Raw genomic sequence first — 21,533 nt, forward strand, 5'->3', positions numbered from 1 at the left:
TGCATCTAATATGAGAAAAGTATGTTTTTGGGGGTGTCCGGCCACTTTTTATCACATGGTGTGATAGATAGGAGTCTGATGGTACTCACCTATATTCTTCGGCAAGTGTGGCTGCAGATTCAGCCAGTTCCGTAGAGATGAGACAGCCTGCTGTATGTTCTGCTCTGTCGTCCCCAGCTGTTTGCGCACAAACGCAACGTCCTCGGCGGTGGCAGCCCCCAGAGACATCCTCAGTGTTATGAGAAATTGCGTATCTGAGGGCAACACATGTAAGCATCAATCTCTCCTCTCCTCCTCTCTGCTGATGTGCCAATGAAGAAATTTACGAAGCATATTGCGATCCTTCTTACAGATTGGACTTGTAAATTGCGATAGATTGTGAAATAATAAAAATTTTAATCAAATCTGCAGTACTGAGAACTCGCTAACGAAAAATCACGAGACTTTTATCACTGTAAGTCCTCCTCAACGTTAATATACTACTTTTAAGCCTTTGTGTCCTGACGGTTGATATTTATGTTCGAAATTTACTTTAGTGTTTTATTGATTCTACATTACAGTATAGTTTGCCGTTTCAATGTCTGCTTAGAAACTACGTTTAGGTTGATCCAGGAACTACGTCGTGGGTGTAGCAGTATTCTGTTCACGTCGGCATGTTTGAAATCGGTCAGTTCCCTTACTTCACACCCTTGAGGTGCTTGGTATCGTTGAATATTGATAACAGATTCACCTGCCACTATCACTTTATGGACATTTGACCTCACTACAGTGGTTGCGGCTTGTGGGAGTATTCCACTGGTAGCCGCGTAAGTGCCAGTGCGAGAATTATGGCGGTGGAGTGGAAACACACACCTAAAGTAGTCATCTCGATGGTGGGGTTCGAGGGCGACCGCCGAAATCAAGCATTCCGATGGTCTAGGACCCATCACAATCAACTCTGCAGGGAACAGGAAAGTAGCTTACCGTACAAATATCTTACCCACCAGATATAGCACTGCCTAGCCATGTTATTTGTGCTGTACAATATCATTTGCAACTCTTAAATAACGTTTGTACATCACTATCAACCGTTAGAATACAAAGGTTTTACTTGACATTATAAATTAAATGTAGGGCCAAAGGCGTCTGTTCTCAAACGCAAAATCAAACACACTTCATATTCGTCGACTTTAGCGCTGCCTACCGTGAATGATAAGCAGTGGTTTGAATAAACCGTGCGTATCTTTTGCTGTAGAATCCGAATACACAATGAAAACTGGGTTTACCATTCGAAAATATAAAGTTGATCCCGACCCCGCAGGAGACTTAGTCAGAATAGACAGATACCCCCTTTACTAATATTAATTTTTAAGCTAGAACGTATCTTTTTTCGTGATGCTCAGTTGTCTCAAGTTAGAAAGACACCCCGTATATACATTTAAAGCTTATAAAGGCTAAATCAGTGTGAACTAACAATACTGTGGTCTGCAGCATAGGAAATCACAAATGATACAACCTGTTACCGAGGTCATCGCTGTTTTCTTTCATTTAGAAAGCAATAAGAGAAGAAAGTTCCAAAATAGCAATGTATGATACGAAAGCAAATGATGAAGTATTAGCTGAAATTAAGGAAGAATTTCCAGAGAGGACAATATAACAAATAAAAGAACTATTTTAGAGAACACTGTAATGGTGTAGTAAACTCATAAGAATCACAGTGGATATGGCGCAGGAGCATTTTTTCCTAGGAATGAAGAACACATATCATGGCAAAAACAAGCAAGGTATTAGAAATGGTGTTACTGAAATAAACTTTGTACAACAAACTTTGTTAGCAGACATTAAAACTGAAGAAGTAACTGAGATTATGCTCGCGGGGTACACAGCGCTGCAGAGAAATGAAACGGACAGTGAAAACTAAGAGAAGGAAAACTAGAAACAAATGACATGCAGTTTTACAGAAGGAAACAATTTAAGCGAATTACTGTACTACGAAAAGAACGCACGAGGAAAGTACGAGTGTAGAGACGTCTATAGAGAATCCTTACAAAAATGGCAGCAATGAATCCAGAAACCACTTTCAAAGAATTGGTAGTCTATGAAACAATTGTACTCGCAAACAAACGATGTAGTAGACACAAGTAGGTGGCAGTGAGTACGGTTGGTAAATCATATGAAACAAGGAGCGTTCAGTTATTCGCTGCAGTTGCGCAATTTTGAGGAAAAATGGTTATCTTATAAATCAGCTACCGGAATCTCAATAAAAAAAGCTAAAGAAATCTAATGTATCTTATTTAGAGAAATATCACCTGATGTGTGCAACGTATAACCCACAGGGATGATTTTAGACAGTAGGCGAAATAGGGTTCTGTGAACTAACAATATTGTGGTCAGCAGCACATATGATGTGATAATTTGCAGATTGTTGTTTGTTTAAAAGACCATTCTAGGCATTAACCTCATAAGATTAGAGGGAACTATAGAAAACGTAATGCTTAAATAGAAATCTATATTGTCTTCCCCCGTTCTTCATCTAATCATCGTTTTCGGCTTAAACATAACGATGTAGTGCAACATGTAGTATAGCGCAAAAGCAATCAACATATTTTTACTCATATTTTATGAAATCATATTGTGGTATTCCATTAACAATACCAATACACTGACTATAGCTTTTAAATACCATCGATAAGGTTAGTGGACAGAAACTGCGGAGTAATCTATATAGAGGCATTAAAAAACTGGAAAAAACCCAAGACAAACTAATAAAGGAAAACAAGTGGAGGAAAAGAACTGCCAGATGTTTTGACGAGGCGTGCATAATAAAGGATGCCTCAGATGCCATAGACGTATGATCAGTGGATGAAAAATGTACCACCTAATACAAGACATTACAATGAAAAACCGTACTGAAAAGCTAAGACAGTGACAGAAAAGAATAAAGAAGGTATTGATTGATACACTTGTCCGTCGGGCGATGATGTGGTGATGACGTTACACATACTTTTCGAGGAAAACCGAAGAAAGTAAATAATGTATTATGCTTATCCATTACGGATATTTTAGAACCGTGACTGTATATTGAATGTAATCAAGTTATACACAACTGCAACCAGTCACTTTTTTGAATAATAATGCTTTATTCCATGAACCGGTTTTCGAACCTTTTCAGGTTCATCTTCAGATGGTTTCGGGAGAATCCGGGAAGTTACATCATTACTGGTAGTAGCATAATGCTGGGTTCTGGTATGCGACAGTATAGGTGGCTTTTTTCGGATCTGTCTGCCTCAATTTTGATGTCCTGAACACTTTCATATAAACTATATTAGTTTACACTTTGACAGTGACACTTTTCTAGCATCCAGTATGCGCTATACATCATCTAAAGATTAACCTGTAAAGGTTCGAAAACCGGTTCATGAAATAAATCATTATTATTCAAAAAAAGTGACTGGTTGCAGTTGTGTATAACTTATTTACATAAATAATGTATATACAGGTATATCAGCAGGACGTACTTAAACTAATTCATGGAAATAACTGTTGTTCTAAGGAAACACCTGTTATCTTGTTATCTGAACTGGGCGTCAGAGCTTGATCAAAAAGATAGACATAAAAACGATAAAAATGTATTTAAATACTACAAAAATAAATTTGTAAGCACATTATACAGTTTCGTGTGGTGTGAAAGGGAAGCAACCAGAAAGGTTTTTGTGTGTTTTACTGCTGTGATCACCAGTCCGGAAACTCTATGCAGTTTAGCACGCAAGTGTATCTCTGCTTAACGACTACAACCAAAATCCATTTTAGTCTTCTCTTACTGTAGTCAAGACTAGATCAATTATGCCCCCCCCCTCTTCCTGCACTGAAACACTTCCTTACTATTCTGACAATTGCATGACGCCTCCAAATTCGTTTTGTCAATCGATCACTTATACTATTCCAGTAGTGCTATAATTTTCTTTTTTTCTCCCCGATTCGATTCAATATCTCCTCCTTAGATGTTCTATCTAACCATCTAATTTTCAGAATTATTCTGCAGTGTCATATTTGACTAGTTGCATCCTCTTTTTGTCTGAGCTGTTGTTAATCGTCCAAGATTCACTTCCGTAAAAGGTTCACTCCAAACACCTTCAGAAATGCTTCCTAACTTTCAAACTGGTATTCAATGTTAACTTGTCCCTATGTACAATTTTTTTTATGTTTGCTATTTCTAGTGTATACTTTGTATCCTATCTTACCTCCGACATCTTTAGTTGTTTCCTACCGAAATGATAGAATTAATGAACGACGAAGTTAATGGCATTTGAGGCAGGGACCTAAATAACTCCGTGCAACTAGCCACAAACTTAGCTGCCAGCCTAAGCAGTTTTAAAGTGAACTGAAAATAGTCATGTGGATGGCGAAGACAGTAATAGACATATCAGAACCCATCGCACATATGAAACTGAGAAGTCCGCTTGCCGCCGTATAGTAAGGAGGACCTGGATACTTACGTCAACAGTGAAGATGCAACTCTTCTGCGCAGCAACGGAGAACGAAATGGACGATCGTCATGCCACAGAACGCCGTTTCATGCCCGAAGGAAGAATTCCACAGCCCGTAGAACTTTTCACTCCCGCGATAACACTTCTACGAGTCTACAGGTCGTCAGCGGAAGGCGTAATCCAGACGGCGGAGCAGGGCGAAAGCGCGTAGAGGAGCTAACCGCAACCACAGCGATGGCTAGACGGGCAATGCGCTCTTCCGCCGCGGCGGTCCCTGACGCCCTCGTCAGCCTATTACGTAATGGCCGGCTCGGAACTGTACTGCTAGCCCTGAGTCCTGCCGGTAATGACGGCTATGAAGCCACAGGAAGCGTGCTGTAGCATTTCCCGTAGCGTGGCGTCCAACCCACGCTAATACTCGCTTCTGCACTGGCATCACTTGCGTCTCCTGCAACGCAATGTAAGCATCCTTACTCGCCTCAAGCCTTTAACAGTGGCAGTGGTAACATTTTTATATTTTCCCACAGCCCATGATTATCAGAACGCTCTTTCTCGAATTAAGGGATATGCTCCATAGTAGCAGCCCTCTCTCCCTGTGCTAGTCTCCTTGCTTGGTCCAAATGGTTTTAGTTTCCAGGGTAGCAGAATTCCACAGCTTCGTCTACTTCGTGGTCCACGATTCTATGTTAAGCTTATCGCTAATCTACACTTCTGGCCATTAAAATTGCTACAACACGAAGATGACGTGCTACAAACGCGAAATTTAACCGACAGGAAGAAGATGCTGTGATATGCAAATGATTTGCTTTTCAGAGCATTAACACAAGGTTGGCGCCGGTGGCGACACGTACAGCGTGCTGACACGAGGAAAGTTTCCAACCGATTTCTCATACACAAACAGCAGTTGACCGGAGTTGCCTGGTGAAACGTTGTTGTGATGCCTCGTGTAAGGAGGAAAAATGGGTACCATGACGTTTCCGACTTTTATAAAGTTCGGATTGTAGCCTATCGAGATTGCGGTTTATCGTATCGCGACATTGTTGCTCGCGTTGGTCGAGATCAAATGGCTGTTAGCAGAGTATGGCATCGGTGGGTTCAGGAGCGTGATACGCAACACCGTGCTGGATCACAACGGCGTCTAATCAGTAACGGGTCATGCAACCAAGTCTCGATCCCTGAGACAACAGATGGGGACGTTTGCAAGACAACAACCATCTGCACGACCTGTTCGACAACGTTTGCAGCAGCATGGACTATCAGCTCGGAGACCATGGCTGCGGTTACCTTTGACGCTGCAACACAGACGGGAGCGCCTGCTATTGTGTAGTCAACGACGAACCTGGGTGCACGAATGGCAAAACGTCGTTTTTTAGGATGAATCAAAAAATGGCTCAGAGCGCTGTGGGACTTAACGTCTATGGTCATCAGTCCCCTAGAACTTAGAACTACTTAAACCTAACTAACCTAAGGACAACACACAACACCCAGCCATCACGAAGCAGAGAAAATCCCTGACCCCGGCGCAAATCGAACGCGGGAACCCGTGCTTGGGAAGCGAGAACGCTACCGCACGACTACGAGATGCTGGCACAAAAAATGTTCGACTGCTGCTTGGCCCGCACATTCTCCTGATCTCTCACCAATTGAAAACGCCTCGTCAATGGTGGCCGAGCAACTGGCTCGTCACAATAGGCCAGTCAGTAGTCTTGATGAAGTGTAGTATCGTGTAGAAGCTGCATGGGCAGCTGTACCTGTACACGCCATTCAAGCTCTGTTTGACTCAATGCCCAGGCGTATCAAGGTCGTTATTACGGCGAGAGGTAGTTACTGGGGGTACTCATTTCTCAGGATCTATGCACCCAAATTGCGTGAAAATGGAATCACATGTCAGCTCTAGTGTAATATATTTGTCTAATGAATACCCGTTTATCATCTTCATTTCTTCTTGGTATGGCAATTTTAATGGCTAGTAGTGTAGATGGTAGCATTAAGATGAAACAAGTAAGAAAATGGGTCAAGATTTAAATACAAAAGAAAAAAAAATCGCAATCAATTGACTGTAACTGCCATTGCGAGAATAAATTACAACGAGACTACTAATGTTGGAGACAGAAAGTACCAGCAGACGTCACGAGATTGCGGGACGAGCGAATGCTCGAGACTTGGACAATGTCATGATTAAGATGTCTTATTTCTTTATTAGTTGCATTTTAACATATGACCTGCAACCTAGATGGTACAGTATTTTAGTCCCTGTTTCATAGTGAATAAAAACCCTAAGACTGATCGCGGACATTTTACCAACAACAGTCACTATGTCGTGGGCTACTCGAAAGATCGAAAAGAACCCGAGATATCCCGAACTGTGACCTAAACTGTTCGAACAGTTCTAGTCGTGTTCTAATACAGTCCTAAATGTCATTACCGAATCGTGTAAATCATTCGCTTCTGCGTGGGTCCCCACAGCCTCAGTAAATTTGGACGAGGATATTTTTCCACCGGACTGTATATAGAATAAACCCGTTGTGAAGTGTGTCTTCAAATATACGAACACAGCAGTAAGCAACAAAAAACATATCACGTAACTAATTGGACTTACCATTAAATATTTACCTCCAGTAACAAGAGTGACTACATCGTCTTCAGTAATTTAAACATCGCGTGCCGTACATAATTATGCAAAGCACAGTCGTCAAACGTCCTCTTCTAACATATGAAGGTGCATGACATGGAAGTTCTTACGAGAACAATAGTGTTACCACATGATGTAAATGTCACATCCATCTAGAAGCACTACGAAATACAAACCTTTCAATATGTCCTCGAAACACACTGCTTATACTCACTCAACAAACCGTCACGCGTGTAACATGCTAGACAAATTTTTTACTGTCAGAGAATCAAACTTCTAGGATGTTACAACTATCGATAGGACTTCAAAAGTATCTCTGTCGATTAGTAACAATTATGTGAAAAAGGTATTATACAAATAAATCGGTATCGCACATAATAACATTACAGTATTTTTAGTCACACGGCGAGACTGAACATAAACAATTTACATCTACCGCTATATCTACACGGGTACTGTGCAAATCACACGCAAGTTCTTGGTAGTGGGTTCATCGGAGCACCTTCACAATAATACTCTATTATTCCACTCTGGAACAGAGCGCGGAAAAAGCGGACTACTTTATCTTTCCGTGTGAGCTCTGATTTCTAGTATATTATTATTATGATCATTTCTCTCTACGTAGGCTGGCATCAACAAAATATTTTCACGTTCGGAGGAAAAAGCTGATGACTGAAATTTGGTGAGAATATCCCGCCTCAAGGAGATACTCTTTTGTTTTAATGATGTTCACTCCAAATCCTGTATAGTTTCCGTGACACTCTCACAACTATTTCTCGATAACACAGAACATGCTGCTCTTTTTCAACTTTCTAGATGGACTCCGTTAACTCCGTTAATCCCATCTGGTAAGGATCCCACACCCTGCAGCAGTACTCCAAAAGAAGACGACAAGAGTAATTTAGGCAGTTTTTTTTAGTAGATTCTTTCGATCTTCTTAGTGTTCTTCCAATGAATCGCAGTCTTTGGTAAGCTTGGGCAACGGCCTTGCCGCAGTGGAGACATCGGTTCCCTTGAGATCACCGAAGTTAGGCGCTGTCGAGCGTGGTTGCCCGCAATGCGCTGTTGCCATTTTTCGGAGTGCACTCAGCCTCGTGATGCCAATTGAGGAGCTACTCGACCGAATAGTAGCGGCTCAAAGGAAACCATCGTAACGACCACGCCCTCCTATCCGCATCCTACACCGAGGATGACAGGGCGGTCGGTTGGTCCCGGTAGGCGACTCGTGGCCTGAAGACGGAGTGCTTTTTTTTTTTTTTGGTACGCCTACCTCCCAAACATTTTCTGTGTGTTCACTTTCAGTGTGTTCTTTCCAATTTCAATTGTTCCTAACTGTAGCTTGTAGGTATTTAGTTGAACCGCAGTTTAACGGATTCATTTTAGCACTCAGCTGGCAATTTCCGCACTGAGCCGTGCAGGCTTTCGTCCTATCGATTCTCCTCCAGAGATCGTACGCTTTCGGTGCTCGTGATGCGGTTGCAAGGTGGCGCGCCCTGGCAGAGATGATCGACCGAGCGAACGTGCGGAGCGAGGGGCAGTTAGTAAGAGCGTGTGGTTGGTAGTGGAAACGAGAGGCAACTTTGGCGGCGAATGCTGTCGCTATGGAACCGTCCATTCTGGTAGGCGCAGTCTGGAATGGAATGCTTAGCAAAGAATGTTGGTAGTCGTTATCCGATTATATGTTGTTGCGGGTCCTCACTCGTGAGCTCCATTGCCGATGCTGTTGGGAACTGTATTTACATCATTCTCTTGAGACATTTTCTCCCCTTCATGTGGCAAGTGCGATGAACCTGAGACGGATTACTGGTGGATTCTCAATCACGAAACTCTGTCCACAATTTATTTTGTGGTTCGCTCCTACGAAACTCATTGTGCCAACCTGACTGTGGTAGTTCGTGTTGACGTCTGATTGAGACGATATTCTCATTTAGTATTTAAACCTTGGGGCTTCCTGTGTATTATTTTTCAATCTTACTGTTTAGTCTGTTTCAGAAAACATTCTATATTACTGAAAGACCGATGAAAGATTGTATGGTCATTTCGCCATATCTTTCTGCGGAGTATTGCTCGTTTGGGTCCATCGAGGACGTGTAATTATTGTAGGGCTAATTAATCATTGTATGTCTTTCCTTGAGGTAATCTTATGTGCGATTTCAATTGCATGTTTAAAATATCTAGGGTTTGAGTGTCATTTGGTTACTACTTGGAAGCAGTGAGATTTTGTTTAACGCGTTTTGGTACTAATTTCATGTTGTTTTATCTAATAATACTCTTAGTGCACTGCCTTGGGTTTATTAGGATAGGATTATTTATTTAAGGAGTTTAATTTATAGCGTGTTCGTTGACGTATTGGGACGCGTGATTAATTTGATCGTAATTTCTTACTGTTTGTTGTATCTCTGAGCTTTGGTTGTGGGTCCCACCAGCGCCTTCGGCCCCTTGCGTGTCTTTCTTACTTAGTAGACTCTAATGTTCAGTTTATGCTCCAGATACACCCAATAAGTTGTCTGTTTTGAAGTTAATACTGTCTGAGAGAATATATGTGAAACAAAGTCGGTCTGAGACTTTTATACCTCGTACTTTTGATCAGACCGGCCGGGGTGGCCGAGCGGTTCTAGGCGCTACAGTCTGGAACCGCCATACCGCTACGGTCGCAGGTTCGAATCTTACCTCGAGCATTCGTGTTTGACGTCCTTAGTTTAGTTAGGTTTAAGTAGTTCTAAGTTCTAGGGGATTGATGACCTAAGGTGTTAAGTCTCTTAGTGCACAGAGCCATTTCATTTTCGCCCTCGTAAACATCTTACGGCACGTAACACATTTGACCATGTTTTGACAGGACACATGAGTGTGGTTGTAACATTGAGACTGGTAGCGAAGCGTCGGGTTTGAAATGTGTAGTCGAACTGTGATTTCATAGCCTGCTTTGATCTTCGATAGAAGCACTACTTGATTAACTGTGGGAAAAAGAGTGCGTATAGGCATTAAGTCTGCATCAACCTTTTTCATAACCTGATGGATTACAGTGACACCCCAGTAAGAGAGCCAGCGTTGAATTTCCCCCTTGGTCAGACAATCAAGCATCTAGGTGTAAATAACACCACGCGAAGAATTCAGTGTACAATGGGCCTCGACATGAACATGATACCTGTGAAGGAATGAAGTTGTCGGGACTGACAGTCACAATTGGTCTCCAAAAGCAAAGTCCCGTTACGTAAACGAGAGAAGGATTTCATAGCGCCTGCAGTTGGGTCAACACCTTTCTCTGTAATGAATTGGTTAAGTGTAACCAATGTCTGACCTTCTTCGGTTCATGATACTATGAGGAACCGAGATAAATGTGGGAGAGTCTTTGAATCTGTCTTATTCCGTAAATATTTAGCAGACGTAGACAGATGATGATAGGCTCATTGCCAAAAAATGCCCGATGTTTGAAAGCGTCTCTGTTGGCATGCTCCTCCCAACACCAGAGGGGGCCCTCACCGACTTCAGGTGGTTGTTTACACCTCAGGTCAGATACTCCAAACTCCGGACAGAGGAACCAATAGGCAACTGAGAAGGTAACAACTCAGGCAGCGACGCCTCCCTTGGCCTGGAGTGTACTTATTTTTATTTATTTATTGGCCAAATTGTAGACGTGTTACCTGGTATTTAAAACAGGTCGTACATCCTGCAATTTTCGTTTTTCATCTTTTTACAGGTTTGCTTTATTTTGTTCTATCTACAACATTTACAAAGAATGATACTTTACAAAATATCAGTAATTTAAGGTTGAAATATAGATGAAATTTTATTTAAAAAAACATAAAAAGATGATAGGGTAGAGTAGAGATTTGTTAGTACCATCACGGAATGTGACTGACGGTGAATATCTCGGAATGTAGTGTACCAGGAGCTAAAGGCGCACCTTACATTTATACCCGGCGGCTGGGATTACGCGTTAGGTGGCAAACGAGTGGCCGGCCTTCAGTAGCGCTCAGGGAGGAAGAAGAAACAAAGAAACCTCAAACACCGAAGCGAAGGAAGGAGAGGAATTGGAGAACGAGGAAAGAAAGAAAGAAAAGCAGGTGGGGGACTGTTCCGATGGTGGGCTATCGAAACTTCGGAACGCATTCCAGAAATTATCAAAGACATGTTCCCCAAGGAGAGGGGAAAAAAATAGGACAGACATGCAGCACAAAAAGGGAACAGATGCTGTAAAGGGTGGAGCCCTGTGGTAGCCAATCACGAATTCAGGAAAGAGTGCTGAGTCCCCTGGAGTAAGGTTCAAGATGCCAGCACAAAAGAAGCAGAGGCACGATTAACTTTTTCTCTTGATATGTGAAAACAAAATGAAGGAATATGACATAATGTTTCAATAGTACGGCTATCGCGTTGTATTGTATTGAATGTAACTGGTGACCTAGAAACGATGGAGAGGCTTCGTCCCCGCTGTAGCGCGCAGTGGTTCACAACCCCACAAGAAGCCACAGCAGTCCACTCACCCCACCGCCGCTAAACACCGAACCCTGGGTTACCACTATGTTTGTGTGTTAGAGAGTAATGATGGTGTACACATACACGGAGAAAGTGTTTGCGCAGCAGTCGCCGACGACGTAGTGTATCTGAGGCGGAATAAGGGGAACCAGCCCGCATTCGTCTAGGCAGATGTAAAACCACCTTAAAAACAATCCAGACATGCTGGCTCACCAGACCTCGACACTAAACCGCCAGGGGCACGCCTTCCCGTAAAGAAAGCAGTTAGACCCTACGGCTAACCGGGCGGGCTTTATAGTACGGCTAATTCCTGATGGTTTCTACCTATTATTCAATTCAGGACGGAAGCATTGTCCAGCGTTTTCCTCGCCTTTACTGATACTTTGTTATTAACGACGCGTTATCCCTCCATTCGTCTTGAGATTGATTTTAAGGATGGGCTAATGAGATTTTACCCCTTTCTGCTTACAGTCCTTTGTGTCCTACCACTTCCTTGCCTTAAATCACGTTTGTAAAAAATGACGTATTACATTTTGTTTATGAGTCGTGCTCTCCACCTTCCTCTACGCACGTAATGCAATTAAAACTTGACAATCTCTGGATTTGACCAGTCATAGCTACAACTATCAAAGGGGCGTCATAGGTTGACTTCTAACACTACATTTTTAGTATCTTTCAACGAATAGAAGCTAGTTCTAAATGAAGAACATTGTAAGTTTATGCAGATGAACAGGAAAAACAATCCAGTTATGTTTGAATACGGTATTAGTAGTATGCTCATACACAGTCACGCCAATTAAACATCTAGGCGTAACGTTGCAAAGCTGTAAGAAATGGAACGAGCATGCAAGGACTGTAGTAGGGAAGGCAAATGCTCGAATTCGGTTGATTTGAAAAATTTTATGGAGGTGTGGGACCTTTAGAGAACCGGCATTTGAAGCTGACTGCAGAACGACTCTATTGCCGCCAAAGTCCGTTTCGAGTAAGACAAGAAAGATACGGTAAATTAGATTTCGTACGAAGGTATGTAGATAGTCCTTTTCCCTCGCTCTATTTGCTAGAGGAAAAGGAAAGGAGATAACTAGTGGTGGTGCAACACCCTTCTCTCACCCGATGTCTGCTTGCCGAGTATGTATGTAGACGCAGACTGTTTAATCAGTACTATGTTGCAAGTGACTTTCACAATCATTCCGACTTTCTGCTATTGAGAACAGTTCATAATCTCGAAAAACTGTTGAAAATTTTCTGTGAAATTATTAAGGTAAAACGATGGCAATTTGTCTGAGCGTCCTATTAGGTGAGATGAGTATGACTTGCTTTTATGATTCCGTTTACTGTCTGTCACGATGAGAAAGCAAAAGGCACACTTGTTGCTTGCGTAATCAGTTTTGACAGCTCTGGGACTTGAGTAACGAGGAAAATTTTACACAGCTCGAGGTCAGAGCAAACGGTTGTCGTCGCCTTTGGTAGAGATGGTGTCCAATTACCTACTGTCTTTCCAAAATGAAGCAAGTCTGCTGATGGCAAGATGAAACCCTTCGCAGTCTCTAACACATTGTTTATGACCTTTTCCCACTACCATCACGTATTATCTCCAAGTTTCTGAACATAATTGAGCGTAATGTGAGGAATTAGACATAGACAAACGCGACCTGAAAGACACCAGAGAAGTTTCAACATTGTAAACGGTTGAAGTAATGTGTCTGGAAATTAGTACTCAAAATTCTAAATAAATATCCCATAACTAAAAAGCTGTGGCTGTTGCCGGCTTGCACTGAAGACGGCTCATACGAATATACAAGAAGTGTACTTTGGTAAAACTACTCACATTGGTGCGTATCTCGTCTATTAGTTAACGTACACTTAACGCTACCGGAAAATCCCAATGTAGAACACAACAGTACTGAATGCTTGCTCAAGGGCGAAGAGTAATGTGAATTGCTGGCTGACAGTTGCACTGTGTGCGTGTGCGTGTGCGTGTGCGTGTGCGTCTGCTTGTGAATGTTCTGAGGGCAGGGGCTACACTTCAGCACGCTGTTCACATTAGATGTAGTAGCAATAAAAGCGTAACTGGCTTGGAAGTCAGTAGGAGATGCTGTAACATACAAATAACCCTTCATTTGAACACTATGTTTAGTTTTAAATTCTGCTGTAAAACCATTCTTTCACATACAATGTAAGCTTTCACGGCCGGTACTGTCTTAAGTGAAAACTTCCGGGCTCATAGGCCGTGGTCGAAGTATACAACTCTCCCCTGACGTTCGTTTCCGACTGCGGGAGACATCCTCGGAGGTACAGTGGCGAACTGTAAAGAAAACTCGAGGGATCACAGATTATATAGGCAGTACAGTACTGTCGATCGCGTGGCGTCAGCTGTGAGATAGTCTCTGGTAATGCCGATACATACTGATTGTTGTGTACATAAAGATTCACACTACCTCCCTAGACAAAAATGGTGTAATGAAAACCTTGGTAGACAGGGCATACAAAATGTTTCAACCTCTTTATTTAAAAGATGAGATTGAACATCTACGGTCAACTTTCGCGAAGAATGGCTGTTCTAGCAAGGATATAGATCGAACACTTCGCTCTCGGTAGAGAATCAGGAGCAACGACGAACAACAGTCGCCCAAGGGCAAAGTTTTTCTCCGTTCATTAGTAAGGCCATAGATCGCATTGGGAAAGTTTTAAGCAAGTATGGGGTGGAAACTATTTTCAGACTCATCAGGAAAATATAAGAACATTTAAGATCGGCAAAAGATGCACGACACCCTTTGGCTACTCAGGGGATATATAACATTCCTTGTACTTGTGGGCAGGTTTATATCAGTACCCCAAAGTAAAGTGTGAACACCCCTCTTGTTGAACATAAGAGGAATTGCAGCCTGGGTCACATAGATAAATCGACAGTAGCGGAACATGTTTACCAGGAGGGTGATCATGAAATAAAATTCAGCGAGACGAGCGTCATATCAAAATCCTCGCATTATTATTATGCACGCATGTATAGAGAGGCTATCGAGATTGATAAACACCAGAATAATATTAACAAAGACGAAGGTGTTAAACTGGATAAAATTTGGATGTCAGCGTTGCACCGCAAGCGTGACGATCGATTACTTTCAATCGACAATTACCAGAGACAATCTCATAGCCGAGGCCACGTTATCGACAGTGGCGCCCTCTGTACTGCCTATATAATCAGCGCTTCCTTGAATTTTCTTCGCAGTCCGCCGCTGTACCTCCGAGGATGTCTTCTGCAGTCGGAGGCGAAACGTCAAGGGAGAGTTTTATACTTCGACCGCGGCCTATCAGCCCGGAAGTTTTAAGTGAAGAACTATTATTTCTGTTTCTTTTCTTCCATTCCTTCCCTTAATCAGTGGCAGTTATGTCCCATGTAAAGGGTTCACACTTCTAGATCCTGTTAGGTTCAAAGGTAAAGAAAATTTGGTTGACTTACAATTCCTCAGTTTCGACATTTATTTCACATAGGGCGATTCAGAGAGAAAGAACATCATTAAAGAGTTTTTTAAGGACAAACCATAGAGGATAAAAACGCTTTGTCACTGGATAGGGGAACGTTCACGGTTTGACACAATTTAAAGTGGGCTTTTTTTGTAGTGATATGGCTACTCCATCACAAGAGAAATCATATTTTGTGTTGGAATTTGCTCCAAATCAATGCATTCTTTACGTGTAACGCGCATTCCGCCGTCGATTCGGCAAGAAACCGCCTCTGCCCAAGTAGGTTTAAGACTTTCATACAATATTCTTCGAAGTAGGGTACATATGCAAAGGGAAAAGCACTGTTAAGCACGCACGTCTGATGAAAATGTCCGGAGTATCAGAGATGTGTTCGCCAACATGATGGGCAGGGCAGGAACTTCATCTTCCTCAAACAACGGTGTGACGTGTTCCGAAACGACAGCGTTCACACGCAGCCCTCGGGAGGCCACAGCACGGGCAGGCCAGGAGCTTCGTCTCCTTCAAACATCGATGTTGTGTGTGCATATGACGCGTTGAGAGGGTCCCTGTTGCCATAACAGGAGGCACTAATTTTGTATTTAAATTCTCCAGGGTATGGCAAACGACATTTTTTTTCCGAACGACTCATCTTTTTTGGTCGAATCAATGTTTTACTGGGTTGTCACGCGTATCAACCAGGTAAATCATGAGACAGCTCTCCATCACATTTGGAGGGAAGAGAAAGCACTTCACTTTCAAGAAACAACTCTTTGCATCTTTCTGGACATAGAGGGAGCCTTTAGTAACACAACCTTCGATTCCACGGTTAGAGCAGCAGAGGTGCATGACCTATGGATCTCTATATGTAGGTGGACTAGGGCCATGTTTAGTGGAAGGAAGGTAGAGGCTACAATGATGAAAGAAAATATGGTAATTGACACCACTAGAGGTTCTGTCCCCTTTATGGTGGAATCTGAACGAACTCATTGAGGAACTAAATTCCAGACAATGCTTTTGCCAAGGATACGCAGGTGGCCTTGTCATAGTAATACTTGACAAAGTTACTGTAAAGTTAGGAATATGGCACGAAGTGCAGTGGGCATTGTTCAGGACTGGTGCATTGAACAGGATCTAAAGGGTAATACTCAGAAGACTCTTGTGGTACCATTCACGAAGTAGCATATCCAACATTCAAGTTATAATCTAAAGTTCTTCAATGAAACTGTACCTGTGAAGGAGATATGAAACATCTAGAGGTAACCTTAGATGAGAAACCAACATGGACCCGTCACATTAAGAGTATCTGCTCCAAGGAGAAAGGTACTCTAGGGAGTACCAGAAGGGCTTGTGGCAAAAACTGGGGCCTGAGCCCAAGAGTTGTGCACTGGATATACACGACAGTGGTTAGACCTAGGATCTCCTATAGATCCTTATTCTGGTGGAAGAAGGTAGAAAAGCAGGTTGCAGCTAAAGAGCTTGCTCAGGTGCAGAGACAGTCCTGCTTAGCCACAACAGGAGGAATTATACAGCACAGCAATCGCTGGAATGGAGGCCACGCTGGACATGCCTCCACTACACCGGTGGGTCAATTTGGAGACAGCAGCTGGTGCAAACAGACCCACAACTGGTAGAAACTGGATCTCACTGAAATATCCAGAATCACACACCAAAATAGTGAGTGAGGAAAATAAGGGAATTGCTAGGGAAATACGTGCCGACTATATAATAACTTCCAACTGCTTCAATAAAACTTACAATATAATAATTGGAAGCAGGGAGCAGTGGGAAAGACAGTTCTGTACTACACTGGGGACGCTGTCTGGTTCACTAATGGGTCGAAGTCCGACCAAGGCGCTGGGGCAGTGGTGTACAGAGCTCAGCCAAGCCTCGAGGGCATCATCTCTCTAGGAAAACTAGCCTCGGTATTCCAAGCTGAAATTACTGCAATCAGAGCGTGTGTGGAGAAGAACACGCATAGGTGCTACAATGACCGTGGCATCTACACCTATTCAGACAGCCAGACAGCCCTGAAATGATTGGCAGCTCCTGCAACAAAATCCAAGATTGTTGCAGAATGTCACAGGGCTCTGGTGGAGCTTGGGGGAAGCAATAGGGTAAACCTAGTGTGGGTTCCTGGCCACTCAGCGATCGTTGATAATGAACAAGCCGACAGATTGGCCGGGATGAGGGCAAAGACTCCAATAATTGGCTTGTACACTGTCCTGACAATCAGCAAGGCTATGATCACACTAAAACAACGGAACTGGCTTAGGAAACAGCACGTAGAATACTGAACAAACGTCTACAAACTAAAACGTGGTCAGGTAATGATGCCAAAGCCGTGTTTTAAAAGAAACTCTGTAATCCTGGCACTACGGTCGCAGGTTCGAATCCTGCCTCGGGCATGGATGTGTGTGACGTCATTGGGTTAGTTCGGTTTAGGTAGTTCTAAGTTCTAAGGGACTGATGACCTCAGTGCTCAGACCCATTTTTTGTAATCCTGGTCTTAAACAGGAATGAGATTAAACTCATTGTTGGACTGATGATCGACCATGGAAATTTAAAAAAACATCTGAACACAATGGTTATAATGGAAGAGGACCCTAAATGTAGGATCGGTGATGAGTGAAGAAACTGCATCACATCTAATCTTCGAATACACGGCATCGGAGAGCAAGAGGGACAGAATTTTCGGAACAACTAGTGAAGAAATTGTCTAACAAAAAACTGGTAAAGGGATTCCTTTCACTATTTAAGGGCATTTGTTGGCTTTACTAGATATACAGGAAGCGATACCGCACAATAAATTCGGTTCCGGTGCGGACAGTGGCGCATTAAACCAAAGCTGTTTCATCTACCCTGACAAAATCAAATATCCAGGGTATGGCAGACGACACTTTTTACGAACGACTTATCTTTTCGTTCGAATCGGCGTTTCTTTTATCGGGTTAAGTAAACTGTCATAATTTATGTGTTTGGGGGGTCAGAAAATTCTGTCATCGCCGTAGAACTGGCGGCCCACCGAAAGCGAGTGTTTTCTACCATTCCTGTTCACAAAGTTTATGGACCATTTTTCACTGCGGAGGAAATCGGTTTTGCAGTGGTGTTATTAAAAGTCCCGTAGAATCTCTGTTTTGCATTTCTGTAGACCATACCAACCTTTCAAGTCTGTAATATAGCGTCATTCAGTTGGTTAGATATACAGGTTGACTCACCTAACATTACCGCTGGATATATTTCGTAAACCACATGAAATACTGACGAATCGATTCCACAAACCGAACGTGAGGAGAGGAGCTAGTGTAATTGGTTAATACAAATCATAAAAAAATGCACGGAAGTATGGTTTTTAACACAAACCAACGTTTTTTTTAAATGGAACCCCGTTAGTTTTCTTAGCACATCTGAACGTATAAACAAATACGTAATCAGTGCCGTTTGTTGCATTGTAAAATGTTAATTACATCCGGAGATATTGTAACCTAAAGTTGACGCTTGAGTACCACTCCCCCACTGCTCGATCGTGTGTATCGGAGAGCACCGAATTACGTAGGGATCCAAAGGGAACGGTGATGGACCTTAGGTACAGAAGACACTGGAACAGCACATTACGTCCACATGCTAACACCTTTTTATTGGTCTTTTTCACTGACGCACATGCACATTACCATGAGGGGTGAGGTACACGTACACACGTGGTTTCCGTTTTCAATTACGGAGTGGAATAGTGTGTCCCGACATGTCAGGCCAATAGATGTTCAATGTGGTGGCCATCATTTGCTGCACATAATAGCAATCTCTGGTGTAATGAATGTCGTACACGCCGCAGTACATCTGGTGTAATGTCGCCGCAGGCTGCCACAATACGTTGTTTCATATCCTCTGGGGTTGTAGGCACATCACGGTACACATTCTCCTTTAACGTACCCCACAGAAAGAAGTCCAGAGGTGTAAGATCAGGAGAACAGGCTGTCCAATTTATGCGCCTTCCACGTCCTATGAAACGCCCGTCGAACATCCTGTCAAGGGTCAGCCTAGTGTTAATTGCGGAATGTGCACATGCACCATCATGCTGGTACCACATACGTCGACGCGTTTCCAGTAGGACATTTTCGAGCAACGTTGGCAGATATTCTGTAGAAACGCGATGTATGTTGCACCTGTTTGGGCCCCTGCAATGAAGTGTGGACCAATGAGGTGGTCGCCAATGATTCATCACCATACATTTACAGTCCACGGTCGCTGTCGCTGTACCTGTCTGAGCCAGCGAGGATTGTCCACGAACCAGTAATGCATGTTCCGTAGATTCACTGCCCCGTGGTTTGTACAACCCGCTTCATCGGTAGATAGGCAGAACTGCAACGCATTCTCTGTTGATGCCCATTGACAGAATTGCACTCGACGATTAAAGTCAACGCCATGTAATTGCTAATGTAGCGACACATGAAACGGGTGAAAGCGGTGACGATGCAGTATGCGCATGACACTACTTTGACTCAGTCCACATGCTCTCGCAACTGAACGTCGGAGGTTTCAAGCGTCAACTTTAGTTTGCAATATCTTCGGATTTAATTAACATTTTACAATGCAACAAACGGCACTGATTACGTATTTGTTTATATTTTCAGATGTGCTAACAAAACTAACGTGGTTCAGTTTAAAAAAACGTAGGTTTGTGTTAAATATACTTCCGTGCCTTTTTGTATAGTTTGTATTAAACAATTACACTAGCCCCTCTCCTCACGTTCGGTCTGTGGAATCGGTTCGTCAGTATTTGATGTGGTTTACGAAATATATCCAGCAGTAACGTTAGGTGACTCACCCTGTATACTACCTTGAGTAGAATTTCTGTACGATGCACCAGTTCTCAAAATACAACTGGGGTTCCTGTAAAACATATATCATTTTGTCCTAGACCTAGTGTACTGCTTCTAAAGTAGGCAATTCATATATTCAGAATCATTTTTGCAACCCCACTCACTTTACGCAGTGAAGTACATTGAATACGGCCAACTTGCTGCATTAGTTTTGAGTAATTACGTTTAATAGTAACCAACTGAAAGCTACAGAGATGACTATGCAAATGCGCTAGATAGGATACACATCTGGCAAAATCACTATGAAATACTTAAGTAGTAACGTCAGTTATGGAGCGATAATGTTGTACATGCTTGATACGTTTTTCCTATATAAAACAGAAATATCACAGAACATACGCGATTTCACATTGCTGTGTAACAAGCAGGTTCTTTCACAACAGTCTGCATCTCAAGGAAAGATACAGCAAGGTTTTCTTTCCCCACTACTCGTTTTAGGGGAAGGCAGTCATACACACACTACCACCGATGTAAGATGATTATGAAGAGTTCGTGCCTCTAATGGGAACCACCTAGATGGGGTAGCAAATTCATACATGAAACAGTAATTTGGCAGTCCTACAACTTCTCCGTATATATTTGACATGGGTGGGACTCTTCCAGGAAATGAACCTCACAATGACACCTGGTGTATCTGGTTTAGCAGAGTACTAAGAGATGGTACTAAAAGTGAACGTTTAGGAGAATTAGTAGGAAAATTAAACTGCCACCATACTGCCGTAATGATCGATGCAAATGAGATGAAACCTCTTGAACCTTGAGATCAAGGAAATACTCTCTTTCACAGGGCATCCTTTATGAAGTGATGACTCCAGCAACAACAAGAGAATAAATGAATTAAAACAGTTAAAGGAACAGTTAAGAAAATAGAAACTGGATAATCTTATGAAGAGATTAGGTGATGTGAGGTATTCGTTTTCCACTGAAGACGGATGAAAATATGAAGGTGGGAAAACTTCCAGACCGATTGAAACTGCACTGGATTAGTGTCTAGACATAACCCACTACATGACTCGGTACTTTATATCGCGTGGCGGCCGTCCTAACCTCACAATATTAAATGTCTCCGTGAAACATTGAATAAAATTGTAAACAGATGGCAGTGTTTTCGGGTTTTTGCAGTGTCATAAAATCAACATTACCCGATATTTCGGCGGTCCATCTGTCCACCATATTTAAGAGAAAGCTTTTGCTACTTCCGCTGCTGCTACTGATGTTCAGTCACACTGAAAACTGACACCAAAGCTGCAGATATTCGGCCTATGTAGCTTCAATATCGTAAATAATGCAAGCGCCGCGCATCATAGCTGGTGCCTCCATTGATATATCTACCGCACTGAAAACATTATCAAGCGCTCGGTTCGGCTGCAGCATAGAACATTCGTACAGAACTCCATGTTAAGCGTCGTGCTAAGAGGGAAACCCTAGGCTTCATTATCTGCAGATATAATTTCAGTCGCCTCCTTATAAACGCTGCTTTAAAACTCGGAAGTACTGTCAACCATCAGAGCTTCGTCAAATTTCATCCCGTGTCCCTCGTTTCAACAATGTTCCAATATCTAAGATTTTTCAGGATCCTATAGTGTGAAGGCGATGTTCCACGCATCTGTCCTGAACTGT

General features: G+C 42.6%; 1 protein-coding gene across 3 annotated transcripts in view; it reads right to left on the bottom strand.

The window, feature by feature from the left end:
- The window catches only part of LOC126365811 (alpha-tocopherol transfer protein-like), a 111,343-nt gene that overhangs the window by 82,404 nt on the left and 7,406 nt on the right, over positions 1-21,533 (bottom strand). For 2 of the 3 annotated variants that reach the window (XR_007566263.1, XM_050008400.1), the window contains exon 2: positions 90-254. Coding sequence is in view for 2 of the 3 variants with exons in the window: in XM_050008400.1 (XP_049864357.1) it covers positions 90-228 (139 nt within the window). In the remaining variant the exon portion in view is untranslated. Of the gene's footprint in view, positions 1-89; positions 255-4,475; positions 4,817-21,533 lie in introns of those variants that run through there. The other variant, XM_050008401.1, reaches the window with a different exon arrangement.

This window comes from Schistocerca gregaria, chromosome 4, assembly GCF_023897955.1.
Source record: "Schistocerca gregaria isolate iqSchGreg1 chromosome 4, iqSchGreg1.2, whole genome shotgun sequence".
NCBI lineage: Eukaryota > Metazoa > Arthropoda > Insecta > Orthoptera > Acrididae > Schistocerca > Schistocerca gregaria.